This window comes from Lithobates pipiens, unplaced genomic scaffold, assembly GCF_037356315.1.
Source record: "Lithobates pipiens isolate NorthernLeopardFrog02 unplaced genomic scaffold, aLitPip1_a1.2 Scaffold_18, whole genome shotgun sequence".
Taxonomy (NCBI): Eukaryota; Metazoa; Chordata; class Amphibia; order Anura; family Ranidae; genus Lithobates; species Lithobates pipiens.
The window spans coordinates 147,515,753-147,530,355 of NW_027507758.1; the positions used below are offsets into that span (position 1 = coordinate 147,515,753).

Below are 14,603 nucleotides of genomic sequence, written 5' to 3' on the forward strand. Positions count from 1 at the left end.
ATAGCCCAAAAAATAAAAACCGCAGGGGTGAATACCACCAAAAGAAAGCTCTATTTGTGGGAAAAAAAGGACGTCAATTTTGTTTGGGAGCCACTTCGCACGACCGCGCAATTGTCAGTTAAAGCGAATCGCAAAAAGTGGTCTCGTCTTAAGGCAGCAAAATGGTCTGGGGCTGAAGTGGTTAAGATAAACATTAACCCCTGATCTGCGTGAAGGGCGTGTTTGTTTTTTGTGCCTATCTCCGTCCGAGCTGCGTGCAGGCAGCCTATAGAGGTTGATACAGATGCAACAGCCACATGTCAAAATTTGATATGCATGCAGGAGCGAGTGAATGGATCCAAACACAAAGTGCAGGCAGATTTCGACATGCAGTTGTATCCATGCATCAGTTGTGTCTGCATCCACCTCTGCACGCAGCTTGGGGCTGACACAAGTGCAATAACAAAGGTGGCCTGCATGCAGAATGGGTGTCAATGCCCATCAGAATGAAGCCTTATATCTACCCACTATCAATTAATATTCACCAATTCGCATTCCCTCGTGGCCTATCTGATCCATTGCAGTCTTCACACTTTTGTGCTGACTGAGCTAAGATGAATGGGTATAGAGGAGAATGTGGCCAATCATCATGCCTGAACACTATCATGTGGGGAGGGGCAGTGACTTCACTACCCAGGTAAGCTCCAACAGCAGAGCATACCTAGGTTGGAGTCCTGCAGTAGTGAGGCTGGAAAGGGTGCACAGATTGGTGAGTATCCCTTGCTGCGGAGAGCTGGCTATAGGCAGATATTAACACTTTTATCTGAATGGGGAAAGTGACAGTGTCTCTTTGCCCTTTAAGGCCTGATTCACACCCATGCATTTTTAGTACTTTTTGCAGATTTGCACTACAGAACATGTGTCCATAGAAAACCATGTTAAATGGACTGTAGTGCAAATATGCAAAATGCAAAAAGCACTAAAAATGCGTAGGTGTGAATCAGGCCTAACAGAGTAATTGTAGTAGTTTATTTATCTTGCCTCCGATGGCTAATTTCTACATTTCTTATATAAATAAGAAAGAGAGCAAGCTTGTAAAATCTAAAAATCACCCCAAAAATAACTTTCAGGTAAACAATGCCAGTAATCTGCCAAATGTCTGACATGGCTTAGGAAAGAAGTTATGTGACATAACACTAACAAAGGAATCGCCATGTTTCATTGTACTATTTGAAATAGTGGAGAGCCGAAATCTAAGTTTTGGGATATGCTCAGCACATTAAGTTGATTTGTTCTGGGTCATATTGAATGACCTTATTTCTTCTTTGTGTCCCTTTTTTACTGGTTTAACAGCCAGTATAAAATAATTAGAAATGACACAATAGGTTCTAGGCTCATGCTGTTTCTGATTTTGTCTCTGGGTGGCAGCAGAATCTGCCCTGAGAAAATGACAAATTCACTCTTTGCAGCTGATTCAAGTTAATATTGAAGGTAAAGGTTTCTGTTCAATTTTCGGAGACAAGCCTCATTTGCTGCATAAGCTTGAAAATGTATAGAACATATGGTAACATATAAGGCAAACCTTAAAAGAAAACATAAGTTTAATATTAGGTTAAAGTAGTTGTTGCAAAATTTGATGTATTGCCAAGGTTATCATTGAAGCTCAAGTCTATTCTTAAAGCCTATTATTGCAGACCTCTGCTTCTGAAAATGTTAGTTGCCTGGCTGTCATAACCATGCTGTAGTTCCCAATTCTGTTTCCATCCACCTGGGAGTTCTGTGTGTTTCCTGGCAACCTTTGTGTGTTCCAGCACTTGTTTTGCATTCACCATAATTAAAAAAAAAAAAAAAAAAATCTAACTGGCATAGTGGGACCCCTTATAATAACTACATCTGGTGTGCAGAGTTATCACCAATATAGTCCCAAAAAGATGACGGGATAACAGAAACTGGCAAGCAACTCTGCAGCCTCTAGCAAACATTAAAATATCAGTCCCTTATTACTGTGGTTAGCACCCAGTGTCTTTTGTGTTTTTTTTTAAACTGCACTGAAGACTATATAAAAATAAATACATATATATATATATATATATATATATATATATATATATATATATATATATATTTTCTCTCCTCTCTTGCTCCTCCCCCTTTTTTTATTTTTTTTATTCAAAATTGGTTGCCCATAGTTGGCTAGCTAATTACATGCAGATGATTTTTGGTATCGTTTATGATTAGTCGGCTGCTTATATCTTGGCTGTGAAGTTGAGGAAATGATTAAAGTATTGCTGGTGTGCTGTCAGTATTGGGTGAGAACTGTAGTAGCTGTTCTCATGTACAGTGGTGTGAAAAAGTGTTTGCCCCCTTCCTCATTTCCTGTTCCTTTGCATGTTTGTCACACTTAAGTGTTTCGGAACATCAAACCAATTTAAACAATAGTCAAGGACAACACAAGTAAACACAAAATGCAATTTGTAAATGAAGGTGTTTATTATTAAGGCTGGGTTCACACTGCTGCGGGGGGGAGATCCGGATGTGATTCGCACAGCAAATCACATCCGATCTCCGTAGCACTGCGAGTTCAGCCATACAGATAGTATGGCTGAACTCGCAGCTGTCCCGCAGCAAACTCGCACAGGACCCTTTTTTAGGTCCGCAACGGAATCGGATCGCATGGGGGTTCACACCATGCGATCCGATTCCTGTGCGAGTCGGTAGATCGCACTGCGATATGCCGACGGATCTGGGGGTGTCATTAACATAACATTGACACCCCCAGCCGTCCGCATAGGGCAGTGTGAACTGCCGGCGGGAGGTGAGCGATGCGGGAAAACGCCGCGGATTCGCGGCGTTCCCGCATCGCAATAGTGTGAACCTAGCCTAAAGGTGAAAAAAAATCCAAACCATCATGGCCCTGTGTGAAAAAGTGATTGCCCCCCTTGTTAAAACATACTATAACTGTGGTTTTCCACACCTGAGTTCAATTTCTCTAGCCACACCCAGGCCTGATTATTGCCACACCTGTTCACAATCAAGGCATCACTTAAATAGGAGCTGCTTGACACAGTAAGGTCCACCAGAAGATCCTTAAAAGCTACACATCATGCCGAGACCCAAAGAAATTCAGGAACAATTGAGAAAGAAAGTAATTGAGATCTATCAGTCTGGAAAGGGTTATAAAGCCATTTCCAAAGCTTTGGGAATCCAGCGAACCACAGTGAGAGACATTATCCACAAATGGCGAAGACATGGAACAGTGGTGAACCTTCCCAGGAGTGGCCGGCCGCCCAAAATTACCCCAAGAGCGCAGCGCCGACTCATCCAAGAGGTCACAAAAGACCCCACAACAACGTCCAAGGAACTGCAGGCCTCACTTGCCTCAGTTAAGGTCAGCGTTCATGCCTCCACCATCAGGAAAAGACTGGGCAAAAATGGCCTGCATGGCAGAGTTCCAAGGAGAAAACCACTGCTGAGCAAAAAGAACATCAAAGCTCGTCTCAATTTCTCCACAACACATCTTGATGATCCCCAAGACTTTTGGGACAACATTCTGTGGACCGATGAGACAAAAGTGGAACTCTTTGGACGGTGTGTGTCCAAGTATATCTGGGGTAGAAGGAACACTGCATTTCATAAAAAGAACATTATACCAACAGTAAAATATGGTGGTGGTAGTGTGATGGTCTGGGGCTGTTTTGCTGCTTCAGGACCTGGAAGACTTGCCGTGATAAAAGGAACTATGAATTCTGCTGTCTACCAAGAGATCCTGAAGGAGAATGTCCGACCATCTGTTCGTGTACTCAAGCTGAAACGAACTTGGGTTCTGCAGCAGGACAATGATCCTAAACACACCAGCAAGTCCACCACCGAATGGCTGAAGAAAAACAAAATGAAGACTTTGGAGTGGCCTAGCCATAGTCCTGACCTGAATCCTATTGAGATGTTGTGGTATGACCTTAAAAAGGCCGTTCATGCTCGAAAACCCTCTAATGTAACTGAATTAGGACAATTCTGCAAAGATGAGTGGGCCAAAATTCCTCCAGGACGCTGTAAAAGCCTCATTGCACGTTATCGCAAACGCTTGGTTGCAGTTGTTGCTGCTAAGGGTGGCCCAACCAGTTATTAGGTTTAGGGGGCAATCACTTTTTCACACAGGGCCATGATGATTTGGATTTTTTTTCACCTTTAATAATAAACACCTTCATTTACAAATTGCATTTTGTGTTTACTTGTGTTGTCCTTGACTATTGTTTAAATTGGTTTGATGTTCCGAAACACTTAAGTGTGACAAACATGCAAAGAAACAGGAAATGAGGAAGGGGGCAAACACTTTTTCACACCACTGTAAATAATGCACACGTCGCAAAGCATTAAAAAAAGCACAAAAAAATTGTGTTTTTTAACTGCGATTTTGCTACTTAAAAAAAAAAAAAAATTTTAAGGCAGATTTGTTGTGGGGTAGACTTAAAAACACAACTTGCAGCAAAATTGCACTACATGCTTTTCTGAAGCTTCTCCATTGAAGTCTATTGACCCAAAAAAACTGAATTTTGCATTTTAAAAAAGGTCCCTGGCCCTTTCCAAGAACAGAGGCACAAAAATGCATTGATGTGAATGTGTTCCATATGAACTCATGCTAAAAATGTCCTGCCTTTCTGCAAAAATCATGAAAAAAACGCTGTGGTGTGAATGCAGCCTCACACAGCATCTGCCAGCATACATGAGCCTAGTGGATTTTCTTGCTATTTTTGTCATGGTTAGCAGAACTCACTATTCAGTAGTGACAGCTGATAGTCATGGTATCACAGCTGAAATTGACTTTTCTAGTTCTAGACCTGGAGCAAAGCATACAGCAAATGAGAGGGACGGAATCCTCAATTCTGCTTATCAGCAGTGTGCTACAGAATAGTGGGAGTTATAGTAAGGCAAAATAATTGAAGTTGTTAGCTTGTTTTTAACGCTGATGCATCCAAACTAAAATCGGAAGTACTGTTTACAATATTACTAGCCTGTCCTTTTTGCTAGCTAGGTAACATATTATTCTATATTTTTAGTTGCATTTTTAAAAATAAGCATTTTATTCTTCAGTACTATAATGACCATTTTTTTTTTTTTTTTGTTTCACTTCCTGCTCCCCACATCCTGACCTCCTTTCAGGACGGCTAGTATAAGATTGGTTGCAATAGGCAAGACAGATACTTCCTATGGTTTTTATAAAGGAGACCTATAATCTGAACATGACGTGACAATAATAAAAAAAAAAAAAAAACACTAATAGTTTTAAAAATCGGGTCCTCTAAAAATAAAGCGCTCTTCTATTGGTAAATTGCTCTTATGATAATACAGTTATCATTACTCATGATATTTTCAATTGCCATGAGCAGGGCTGGCTGCAAAATAATTATAGGTTTGCAGAGTGTTCAATGACCGAACAATGGCACTTCAGCATTGCTCTTTTATTCTCTTGTGGATGAATGCCTGGCTTGGTGGGTGAGAGTGATGTATTCCTACTCGTTCTTCTTGTCATCGCCTCTTTATGACTCAGCCACTGCATTATATAAAATGATCATAATACACAAGATACTTTTACAATGACGGGAACCATGGGGAGGATGGATTGTAGATGTGTGCAGGCTGTGATCCACATTATTGGTCTGAAAGTTTGGAGAACTCTGTAAAGATAGATAATTGCATTCTTGGGGGGGGGGGGGGGGAGTTTTAGATCATCTTCATGATCACATAGAAACAAAATCTGTTTGACGCAGATTCTGGGGGAAAAAATATGCTTTTACGTACCTGCCCTGTGTAATGGTTTTGCACAGAGCAGAAAAATACTGTGCTGTGAAAATATGTGAAAGCAACCAGGCTGCCAACACTGCTATAGACAAACGGCATATACAATAGTTAAAACAGAAAAAGTGTGGCGCTTGGGTTGCAATGAAAAAACGCATGTGTATCTTGGATATCTGTAGCTATAAAGTCTCAACAGAAAAACAAAGTGAATTTGTATGAACCACAAATAATGTGAACAAAAGGAACACAATTATATTCCAAATAAAGTCTATCAAGTGAACACTCTTCGTACTCTTCCAAGTGTATAGTGCAAATCAATATCCAAATGTGAAGTACAATTAGAAAGTGAAACTCCAGCCTCTGGTGTGACATTTGGAGAAATGGAAAGATGACACTACCACCGTAGTAAAGGGAGGAGGCTTACCGGATGGCGTGGACTTAAAGGGGCTTACACCTCTCAAGTCGGACAAGCCTGTTGGTTACCATAAACCTGAATCAGGATAATGGGTCCTATATTTCGTCTCCCAGGGAACTTCAAACCATCTATTCATCGGTAGTGACCATCCTAAGGTATTCAATCATTAGACGGGGAGGAGCTTGGGTACCGTAAACCTTGCAAATAGAAGACTAGCATAGCACGATACTGTTTAACAAATATTTTATTTAAAATGAATTACAAAATGAACACTCACATTTCAATCGATCGTTTGGAGTGTGAATCAAAATAACAGCGATGTCTGTAATGGGGGTCCACCCAACGCGTTTCAACTGCACCTCTCTGCGGCAGGTTTACAGATCTGGACATCCAAGTGCCACAGTTTTGCAAAGTTAAATAACTGAATATTACAGAAGATGAGACAGATTTTCACTCTAAACATGCACATAATTAGGTGGTCAGGGTCAGTTTTCATTCTGTGTGACTTTAGGGCACCCAAAGAAGGATTTTATGACTCTGGCTGTATCTGTCTCAAGATGCACCTCACTGCTCCTGTTTAGCATTGCTTTGTCTTATGACAGGATTGATAAATGCCCCCATGTTTTTAGCTATATGTAAGCTGGTTCATTCCTATATAATAATTTTTTTTTTTTTTTACTACTGCAAACAATTTGTATTGCAAATGACAAAAGTACCATTCAAAAATGTTCAGCTATTCATTTGTTATGTCTGGAATTTTAGATTTAAGCAATGTGCCAGATGTTGCTATTGGCAATCTGAAAAGAAGTAATACAGATGATGCTTTGGATCAGGTGCAGTGCAGGCCAAGAATGGACCACACATATAAGGTAAGATTATATATTTATATTATTCATTTATATCGCTCTAACATGTTTTACAGAGATGGCTGAGCCAATTCCATCAGCGTCTGCAGCTGGAGGAATGTAAAATGGAATGATTCTACTTTAGTAATTTAGTCACATGCATTGACAAATGTTAAAATGCACAATACGCCAACTTTGATCTGTGCATTGCCAGTTTTGAATGCAAGCATGTTTTTTAGTATAATATATTTGGGTCGGCAATCTGTTGATCTTGTCTCTACATTGCCAACCTGGTCTAAACTGCTCCTCCACAGTGCTGTACTGATGGGGTGCCGTCAGAGTGAGAGCTGGGCTGAGCATGAGAGTAGAGATTTGGGCGGAGCAGGTAAAGTAAACTTGCTCTCACACTTTAGTTTCCCCTCTCACTGAAGCAGTAGGTGTCTGGTGAGTGAGTGCATGGAGGGGATGAGTGTCTTCTGTTTTTGCAGTTCTGTACCCGGTGGGGAGGACGGCAAAGAATGAGGTTGTTGTTGTGTTTTTTTTTTTTTTTTTTTTTATATACTGAGAATTCTAGTGAGGAATATGGCTTGGGGGGAGGGTAATTGTACTGAGGGGGTCATTTTGGGTAGATTTAGACTTGCGTCTTTATTGCCTCTGAAGCCCAATCCCCGCATTCAGATCACGTTCCAGAGGCTACTTACTGGCGGTGAGGAAGTAGTGTGATGCCTCCTCATCACCTGTTTTAAACCCATTTTTACTGAGAATTGCGCCGCAACAGCATGTTGCGGGGCATTTGCGCCGCTTCCCTATTTACTTGAACATTTAGCGAGCTTGACACTGCACGTGAGCTTCGTGCCAGCGGCATGGAAACATCACCGTTTGCTGCATATTGCATCTTAGTGGGGCGCGGTTACCAGGTAGCAAAAATGTAGCTCAAAGGCACTTGCCCCACACTCCTAGTCTAAATGAAGCCTTTGGTGGGATTTTGTAAAGTAGTCAATGCATTAGGGCTTGTTAACATTTGTGATGGGGGAGTAAAATCCCTTGACTGAGCCCCAGTTTTTTATCACCTACCAACCACATGCTGGGGCCACAATGCCTTGGTTCATGGCTGCGGCAGGAATTATAGGTCCTTCCTTATTATTGGGGGGGCTTGCTAGTAAATTCATTTTCTGGGAAAAAAAAAAAAGGGGGCATTTCAGTGATCTTTGATCTTTTTCATGCTGTTTAGATAGACCTCTACCTCTGAAAGGCCGCCTACCCCTGATATAGTAGGTCTGATCTTTCTGTGATTATTAAATAACTGTTAGGATGGAGAGTTGGTATGTATGGATATATTCACAAGTTAATATTTCAGATATTAAGCCACTGAAGATGAATTGACTTCACAATCAATGTAAACATTGGTGAATAAAGTAATTAGGTTGTGTTAAAAGTTTACCATCTACAATATTTATGGTGTTTAAAGTGTACAAGACCATCCTATACCTCAACATTGTTGGGATATGGCATTGAGGTTCATTTGGAGATCTTTATGCAATTTAATCAGTAATGTAAAAAATAATTTAATACTTAAATATTTCACCTCAACTGAGATTTTACTCCAGTAATAGTTCATTGTAACTGGACAAGCCAAAGTTTTATACTCTGTTGGATCACCTTTATGTTTCTGTTTTTCTGGACAGGAGAATTTGACAGACAGGATCCTAACAATGCTGTAGACTACTCTGTTCTCCTAATAGCCATTATAATTCTAGTTCAGGGGAATCAGGGAATTCTGGCACACAGAGGGTGTGTACCCTGCTAAGGAGTCTCTAAGCAATTTTACAATACATGGGGCAAAAAGCCCAATTCATAAAATATATCAAGATCCATAAAGTTCCCTATAGATTAATACATATGGGTTGCAGCAATGGGGGCAGCCATCCTCCTCCAGAGTTTGATCAGCTCTGTTGAGATAAAAGTAAAGGAGGGGGGAGGCACCACCTAAATGCAGTGTTAAAAGTTTACATAACTTGCATAACTCTAGTTCAGCCTATCCCCCTTCTTGATGGCCCTAGAATATATATTCTTGCTTAACTAGCAACTTTGGTTGCTAAAATCGTACAATCATAAGGTGTGTGCCTTCATGCCTTCATTATATCTCTTGGTTCCACAAAATGTATATTGTTTTTAGAGGAGAAATTGTGCAGAAACTTGTGACAAGAGGCTGCAGTCCAACCCAGATTGATTGTGAAAAGCATGCTTAATCTGTTTGCAATAAAGATCTTAAAGTGGTTGTAAACCCTTACAACACACTTTGACCTACAGGTAAGCCTAGATTAAGGCTTACCTGTAGGTCCAAGAAATATCTATATTTACAGAAAGACAGGCACCGCTGTCTACGGCGCATAGGCACACTGAGTGCGCCGCCGTTAACGGCAATATGCCGCGCGTGGCGGCTCCCGTGCGCATGTGCGGGAGTGACGTCATCGCGGCTTCGCCAAATGACAGTGGCAGAGCGGCGAGACCCACCGAGAAGATGGATGCGCCGGACTACAGGGGACAGCGGTGACATCACTGGCTCATGTGTCAGGTAAGTGACACATAATGGACTACTATGCGATGCATAGTAGTCCATTATGCTTTACCTTTGCAGGGAATGAAAGAGGAAGTAAACTCATCAGGATTTACTTCCTCTTTAAAGGGAACTATAAAAATGTTAAAGGGAAGAATTAGAAATGATGCCTGAGGAATGTTAGCCCCCCCCTCCCCAGTTCCTCTGTACATATTTTTTCTAATAGACAGATTGAGAGAGATCAAAACATCAAGGGGCAATATACACATAAAACTTTGAGTCAGAGCAGGGATGAATACTGTATCAAAGATTTCAGTCAACGTTTTTAAGGAGATACAGCATCTGAAAGGGAGCTACTGCTGATATTCTATAACTTTTCAGGCTCAGGTAACACTGCCATGACCTGATAGTCGCGCAACTTATGGAGAGACTTAGCCAGGAGACCTCCTGGAGCCTTGAGTACTACTTTGAGGGACAACTCTGATAGAAGTCGCCAGGAAGTAGTACAGGAATCTTTTCTAATGTCAGGGCGACTTCAGTAGTGCCAATTTAAGACAGCTTTCATTGACTAACATATGATTTCACATGTTATGCGACTTGGGGTCTCACAAGTCAGATCCTAAGTTATGGCTGTGTGAACCAAGCCTTAGATAACTCATATTACACCGCTTATTTACTATATCATAAAAGTTTGTATATCTCTTCAGGCTACAAAATCACAATGCACCTGTATGGCAAACTGAAGACTTTGCAAATTTGGAAGCATAAGACTATTGTGCAGATTTATCCTGATCCCAGCATTGTAATCACTCTTGTAGCAATGACAAGCCAGTCCCTAAATCTCTTTTAAAGTGTGTTGTTTTGTAGTGACTGCAGCATCAGACCAGTGGAGATTCATTTATTACTCCACTGTCACCTGCAATATCTTTTAGCTACTGGATCAACGTTGATGAGGTCATAGACCAGTAGAGGTTCAAGTGTGGCCTTGGGGTCCCAAGTGATATCCCTTTTAACTGCAAGATTAGCAAGGGTAAGGTCCAGCTTAATAATATGGTAGCACGTGGTAGGCTTCAGGCCTAGGTTTCAGCCCAGAACTTGTTCAGGCAACAGTCTGTAGCCAAAAGAAAAGCTTCTTCAAGAAGCTTAAACAGGATGTTTTGTTAAAGCTAGGCCTACCCCACCAACAAAAGACCCATCTGCAATTGGGTAGGTAACAAACATGCAAGGCCAGTGCTTGGCGCATCTCTGACTTACTGTGGCTGAAATAAAATAAATGGTCCCAGTTCATATAATATGAGAGCAAAGGATGACGTAGAAAGGTGACACCAAAAGGTAAATATATTCTCAATAGTGATCAGGGTGCTCTGAAAATATTGCAATGTATGTGCATCCTTATTAGTGCCTCCACCACTGTATGTGTGTGTGTGTGTGTGTGTGTGTGTGTGTGTGTGTGTGTGTGTGTGTATGTATGTATGTATGTGTATATATATATATATATATATATATATATATATATATATATATATATATATATATATATATATATATATATATATATATATATATATATATATATATATATATATAAATTATAAAATTTTAGATGGGGGCAATCAAGTGTTTCCCACATGTTTGGAATCATAATTTCCTTTTCACACGGGCACCTCCGTTGGATGGACTCTACTTGATCAACGGGGGATCGCTTTGTTTTCCAATCCGCCTGACGTATAGAAAATAGGACCTCCATCCATCTGGATTTGGCGGACAGGATCGGACATGTCATCGCTGACATCCGCCGCTCCATAAGGGGTGAATGGAGGGTTTGATCAAGTCCACCTGGAAAAACTGACACAGGCCTAATACTGTATATTGTCTTCCTATAAGTATGAATGAAACCAACTGAAAGAGGTTGCAGTTGTGCTTCTTCCAGAGGGCTGAACGGGAGACATCTGGCAGAATTGTGGACGGGGAGGTTAAATTGTAGTATAACTTTGCGACAAATTAAAATAGTTTGGGTTTGCCATTTGCTTTATGTTTACTGAACAGTTTATTACATAAAAAGTATAGATAATGAAGTTGACAGCAGGAGTTTCAAAAGAAAACTCCACTGTCTTTGCATTTTTTTTAAATATATTCTTATAATTGCTGCAAAAGTCAGTCTGTAATTGACTAAATTTTCATTTCAATCAGCATCCAGCTATAAATTTCTAAAACGAGCCAAAAATTCAAATATTGCTTCCTCGTAACCATGGCAACAGCACAAACATGCTGTACGCCTCCAGAAATGTCATTTTCTAGTCATGTTTTTGCCTTACTGTTTTTAAGAGTGGCAGAAATCCATGTGCCAGTTTGAACAGAGACCATGGTAGAACTCTTTAATGACAGTTGGCGAAATCTTTGCATTGTCTGTAACGAACAAAGATAATTGTTTCATTTAATTTTCACCTGAAAAGTGGGAGTTGTATGGTTGGGGGCGATATGAATGGCCAAGCCAGGGATGGCGTATATCCTGCGCATGTGCACCGGAGTCCCCGTTTACAGCACGTCTCTGAAGGAACGGCACTGGCGTTCCTTCAGAGCGCATGCGCCAGTGACATCACCACCTGCATCCAAAGTAAATATCTCCTAAACGGTGGACATTTTAAGAGATATTTACTGAACCTATACAAGGGAGTTTACTCCCACTTTATGTCGGTATATCCAAGAATACTTTACTTTTAAGCTTAATCTTAAAACTGCGCTCTCTCCCCTCCTAACACCTATTCTGTCTAAGCTGTGTAGTCAAGATCTGTATGGTTACCTATTTTCAGGCCACTCTGGTCCGGTCATGCAATCTGGCTCTTGTGTGTCCACTAGCGGCAGCTTCAGGTTAGAGGAGAGAGCGCTGACAATGGATGGTCCATAGTATGCTTATAGGTGATGTCACTGCTAAGGCATCCAAGCCATTGTCAAGCACTCTATTCTAGCCAGTGCTGGCTAACATAGGGGAAACCACATGACCGGAGAATCCTGAAAATGGGTAAATATACAGATCTTTCGTCCACAGATTAGTTTAGCTGTTAGGAGGGGTAAACGTTTTATGGTTAGTTGGATGCCTCCCAGAATTCTACTTTAGGACTGTTGGTTCGGGTCATACACAAGATAAACCCATAAGAGAAGTCTATATGGTGCACAATCGCTTCACAATATTGAAGCTTAAGTTTTGCATTTAGGGCCAGTTCACACCACATGCATTCCAGTGCACTTTTTTTTTCTCCTGCATCAAAAATGCATGGAAAGTAGGTTATATGGTTTTCAATGGCATAGTTCACACCAGTGCTTCCAGTTCCAGAAAAAAAAGTAGAATATGGTGCATTTTTCCCTGCACTGGAACGCTGTAAAACACATTAAAAATGCACTGGAACGCACCTAAATGCACCAAAAAAAAAAAAAAAAACGCACTGGAACACACATGTCCTTTTTATTTAAGGTTAAGAAAAAAAAGGGAAAGTAGGGGGATTGACAGACTGGCCCAGTTGTATGAAGGAAGTATAATAAAAACATTTAATACACTGAGAATGGAATATGATCTACCAAAACACTCATTTTATAAATATTTACAAATCAGACACGCATTATCGAAACAATTTGGTACATCAGGGCCAGTGTGGAGCAAATCCCCCATCTATAATAGATTAAAATCTGAAGATAGTGCAAAAGGGTTTATAGCAGAAATGTATCCATATATTTGTGAAGGGAGCATAGAAACTCCAGATAAACTTAAAAGTAAAATAAAATGGGAGGAGGAAGTAGGAACATTCTCAGATGAGCAGTGGATGAGGATACTGGAGGGAGGACACTTGATATCTGTCTCACCAGCCCAGAGGGTGTCACATCTAATGCTGCTACATAGAGCCTATTATACACCGAAGAGGCTATACAGGTTTAGGCGAAGGGAAGATGATGGCTGCCCGAGATGTCAGGCGACAGGGGATCTGATGCACATGTTCTGGAGGTGCCCTAAACTGTTCCGTTACTGGTCAGAAGTTATTGCTGACTTGAATGAAACATTTGGAGTGTCGGTTGATGGGAACCCCAGAATGTGCCTATTGGGCCTGAATGAAGGAATAGGAGGGCCGGCCTGTATAAATAAAGCAGTAATGAGATGTATGTTCCAGGCAAGGAAGCTAATAGCGCAAAGGTGGCAGGCAAAAAAAACCCCATCGGTAGCGGAGTGGAGACAACTAATAACAGAGACGATCTGGAAGGAAAAAGTAGTATATGTAAGGAGAGGGAATTTTAGGGAATTTAATAAAATGTGGAAACCATGGTTAGACAAGTTGGGTTACACAGTATAAAGAACTGGAGAGAATGACGTTTGGAGGGAAGAAGGAGAGAGAGAATATGTGGTATAGGTGATAAGAAGTTAGTGGTATAGAGAGTAACACGGTCATAGTTTGGGTATGAGGGGCCCACTGCTTCTTCCTGTTATGTACGTGAGGGGGGGGGGGGGGAGAGGGGGAGGGAAATGTTAATGTGGAAAACGGAGTGTTTAACTGTATAAAGTTTATGAATGGAAAAATTATTATGGAAAATAAATAAAGATTATATAAATTAAAAAAAAAAAAAAAGAAAAAAAAGGGGGGGGGGGGAGAATGTACTTAACTGCATCAAAATCGCACTGGAACACATCAAAAATGTGCATGCAGAAAAGCATCTGGAACACATATGGTGTGAACTGGCCCTAAATGAGAAGTGGTGTTTGTGCTAGTGTCGGCTGTCCTAGTTGAAATCTGAAGTCCTGTGCCCCCATTCCCAATTACCCTTGCTGTAAGCTATCAGTGCCGTGAGAAAGTTCTAGACCTGGCGTTTATCAAGAGTGCCAACTACCGTATATACTCGAGTATAAGCCGAGATTTTCAGCCTCTTTTTTGAGGCTGAAAGTGCCCCCCTCGGCTTATACTCGAGTCATCGCTGTCTGCCCGCTCGATCAGCGTGTCGAGCAGACAGACAGCGGCCATTCTGATTCAAAAGC

General features: G+C 41.0%; 1 protein-coding gene across 8 annotated transcripts in view; it reads left to right on the top strand.

Annotated features, from left to right (window-relative positions):
- Positions 1–14,603, top strand: part of TIAM2 (TIAM Rac1 associated GEF 2) — a 437,269-nt gene that overhangs the window by 355,934 nt on the left and 66,732 nt on the right. For 7 of the 8 annotated variants that reach the window (XM_077486237.1, XM_077486240.1, XM_077486241.1 and 4 more), the window contains one exon: positions 6,950–7,056. In XM_077486237.1, coding sequence (XP_077342363.1) covers positions 6,950–7,056 — 107 coding nt within the window. Of the gene's footprint in view, positions 1–700; positions 749–6,949; positions 7,057–14,603 lie in introns of those variants that run through there. The other variant, XM_077486246.1, reaches the window with a different exon arrangement.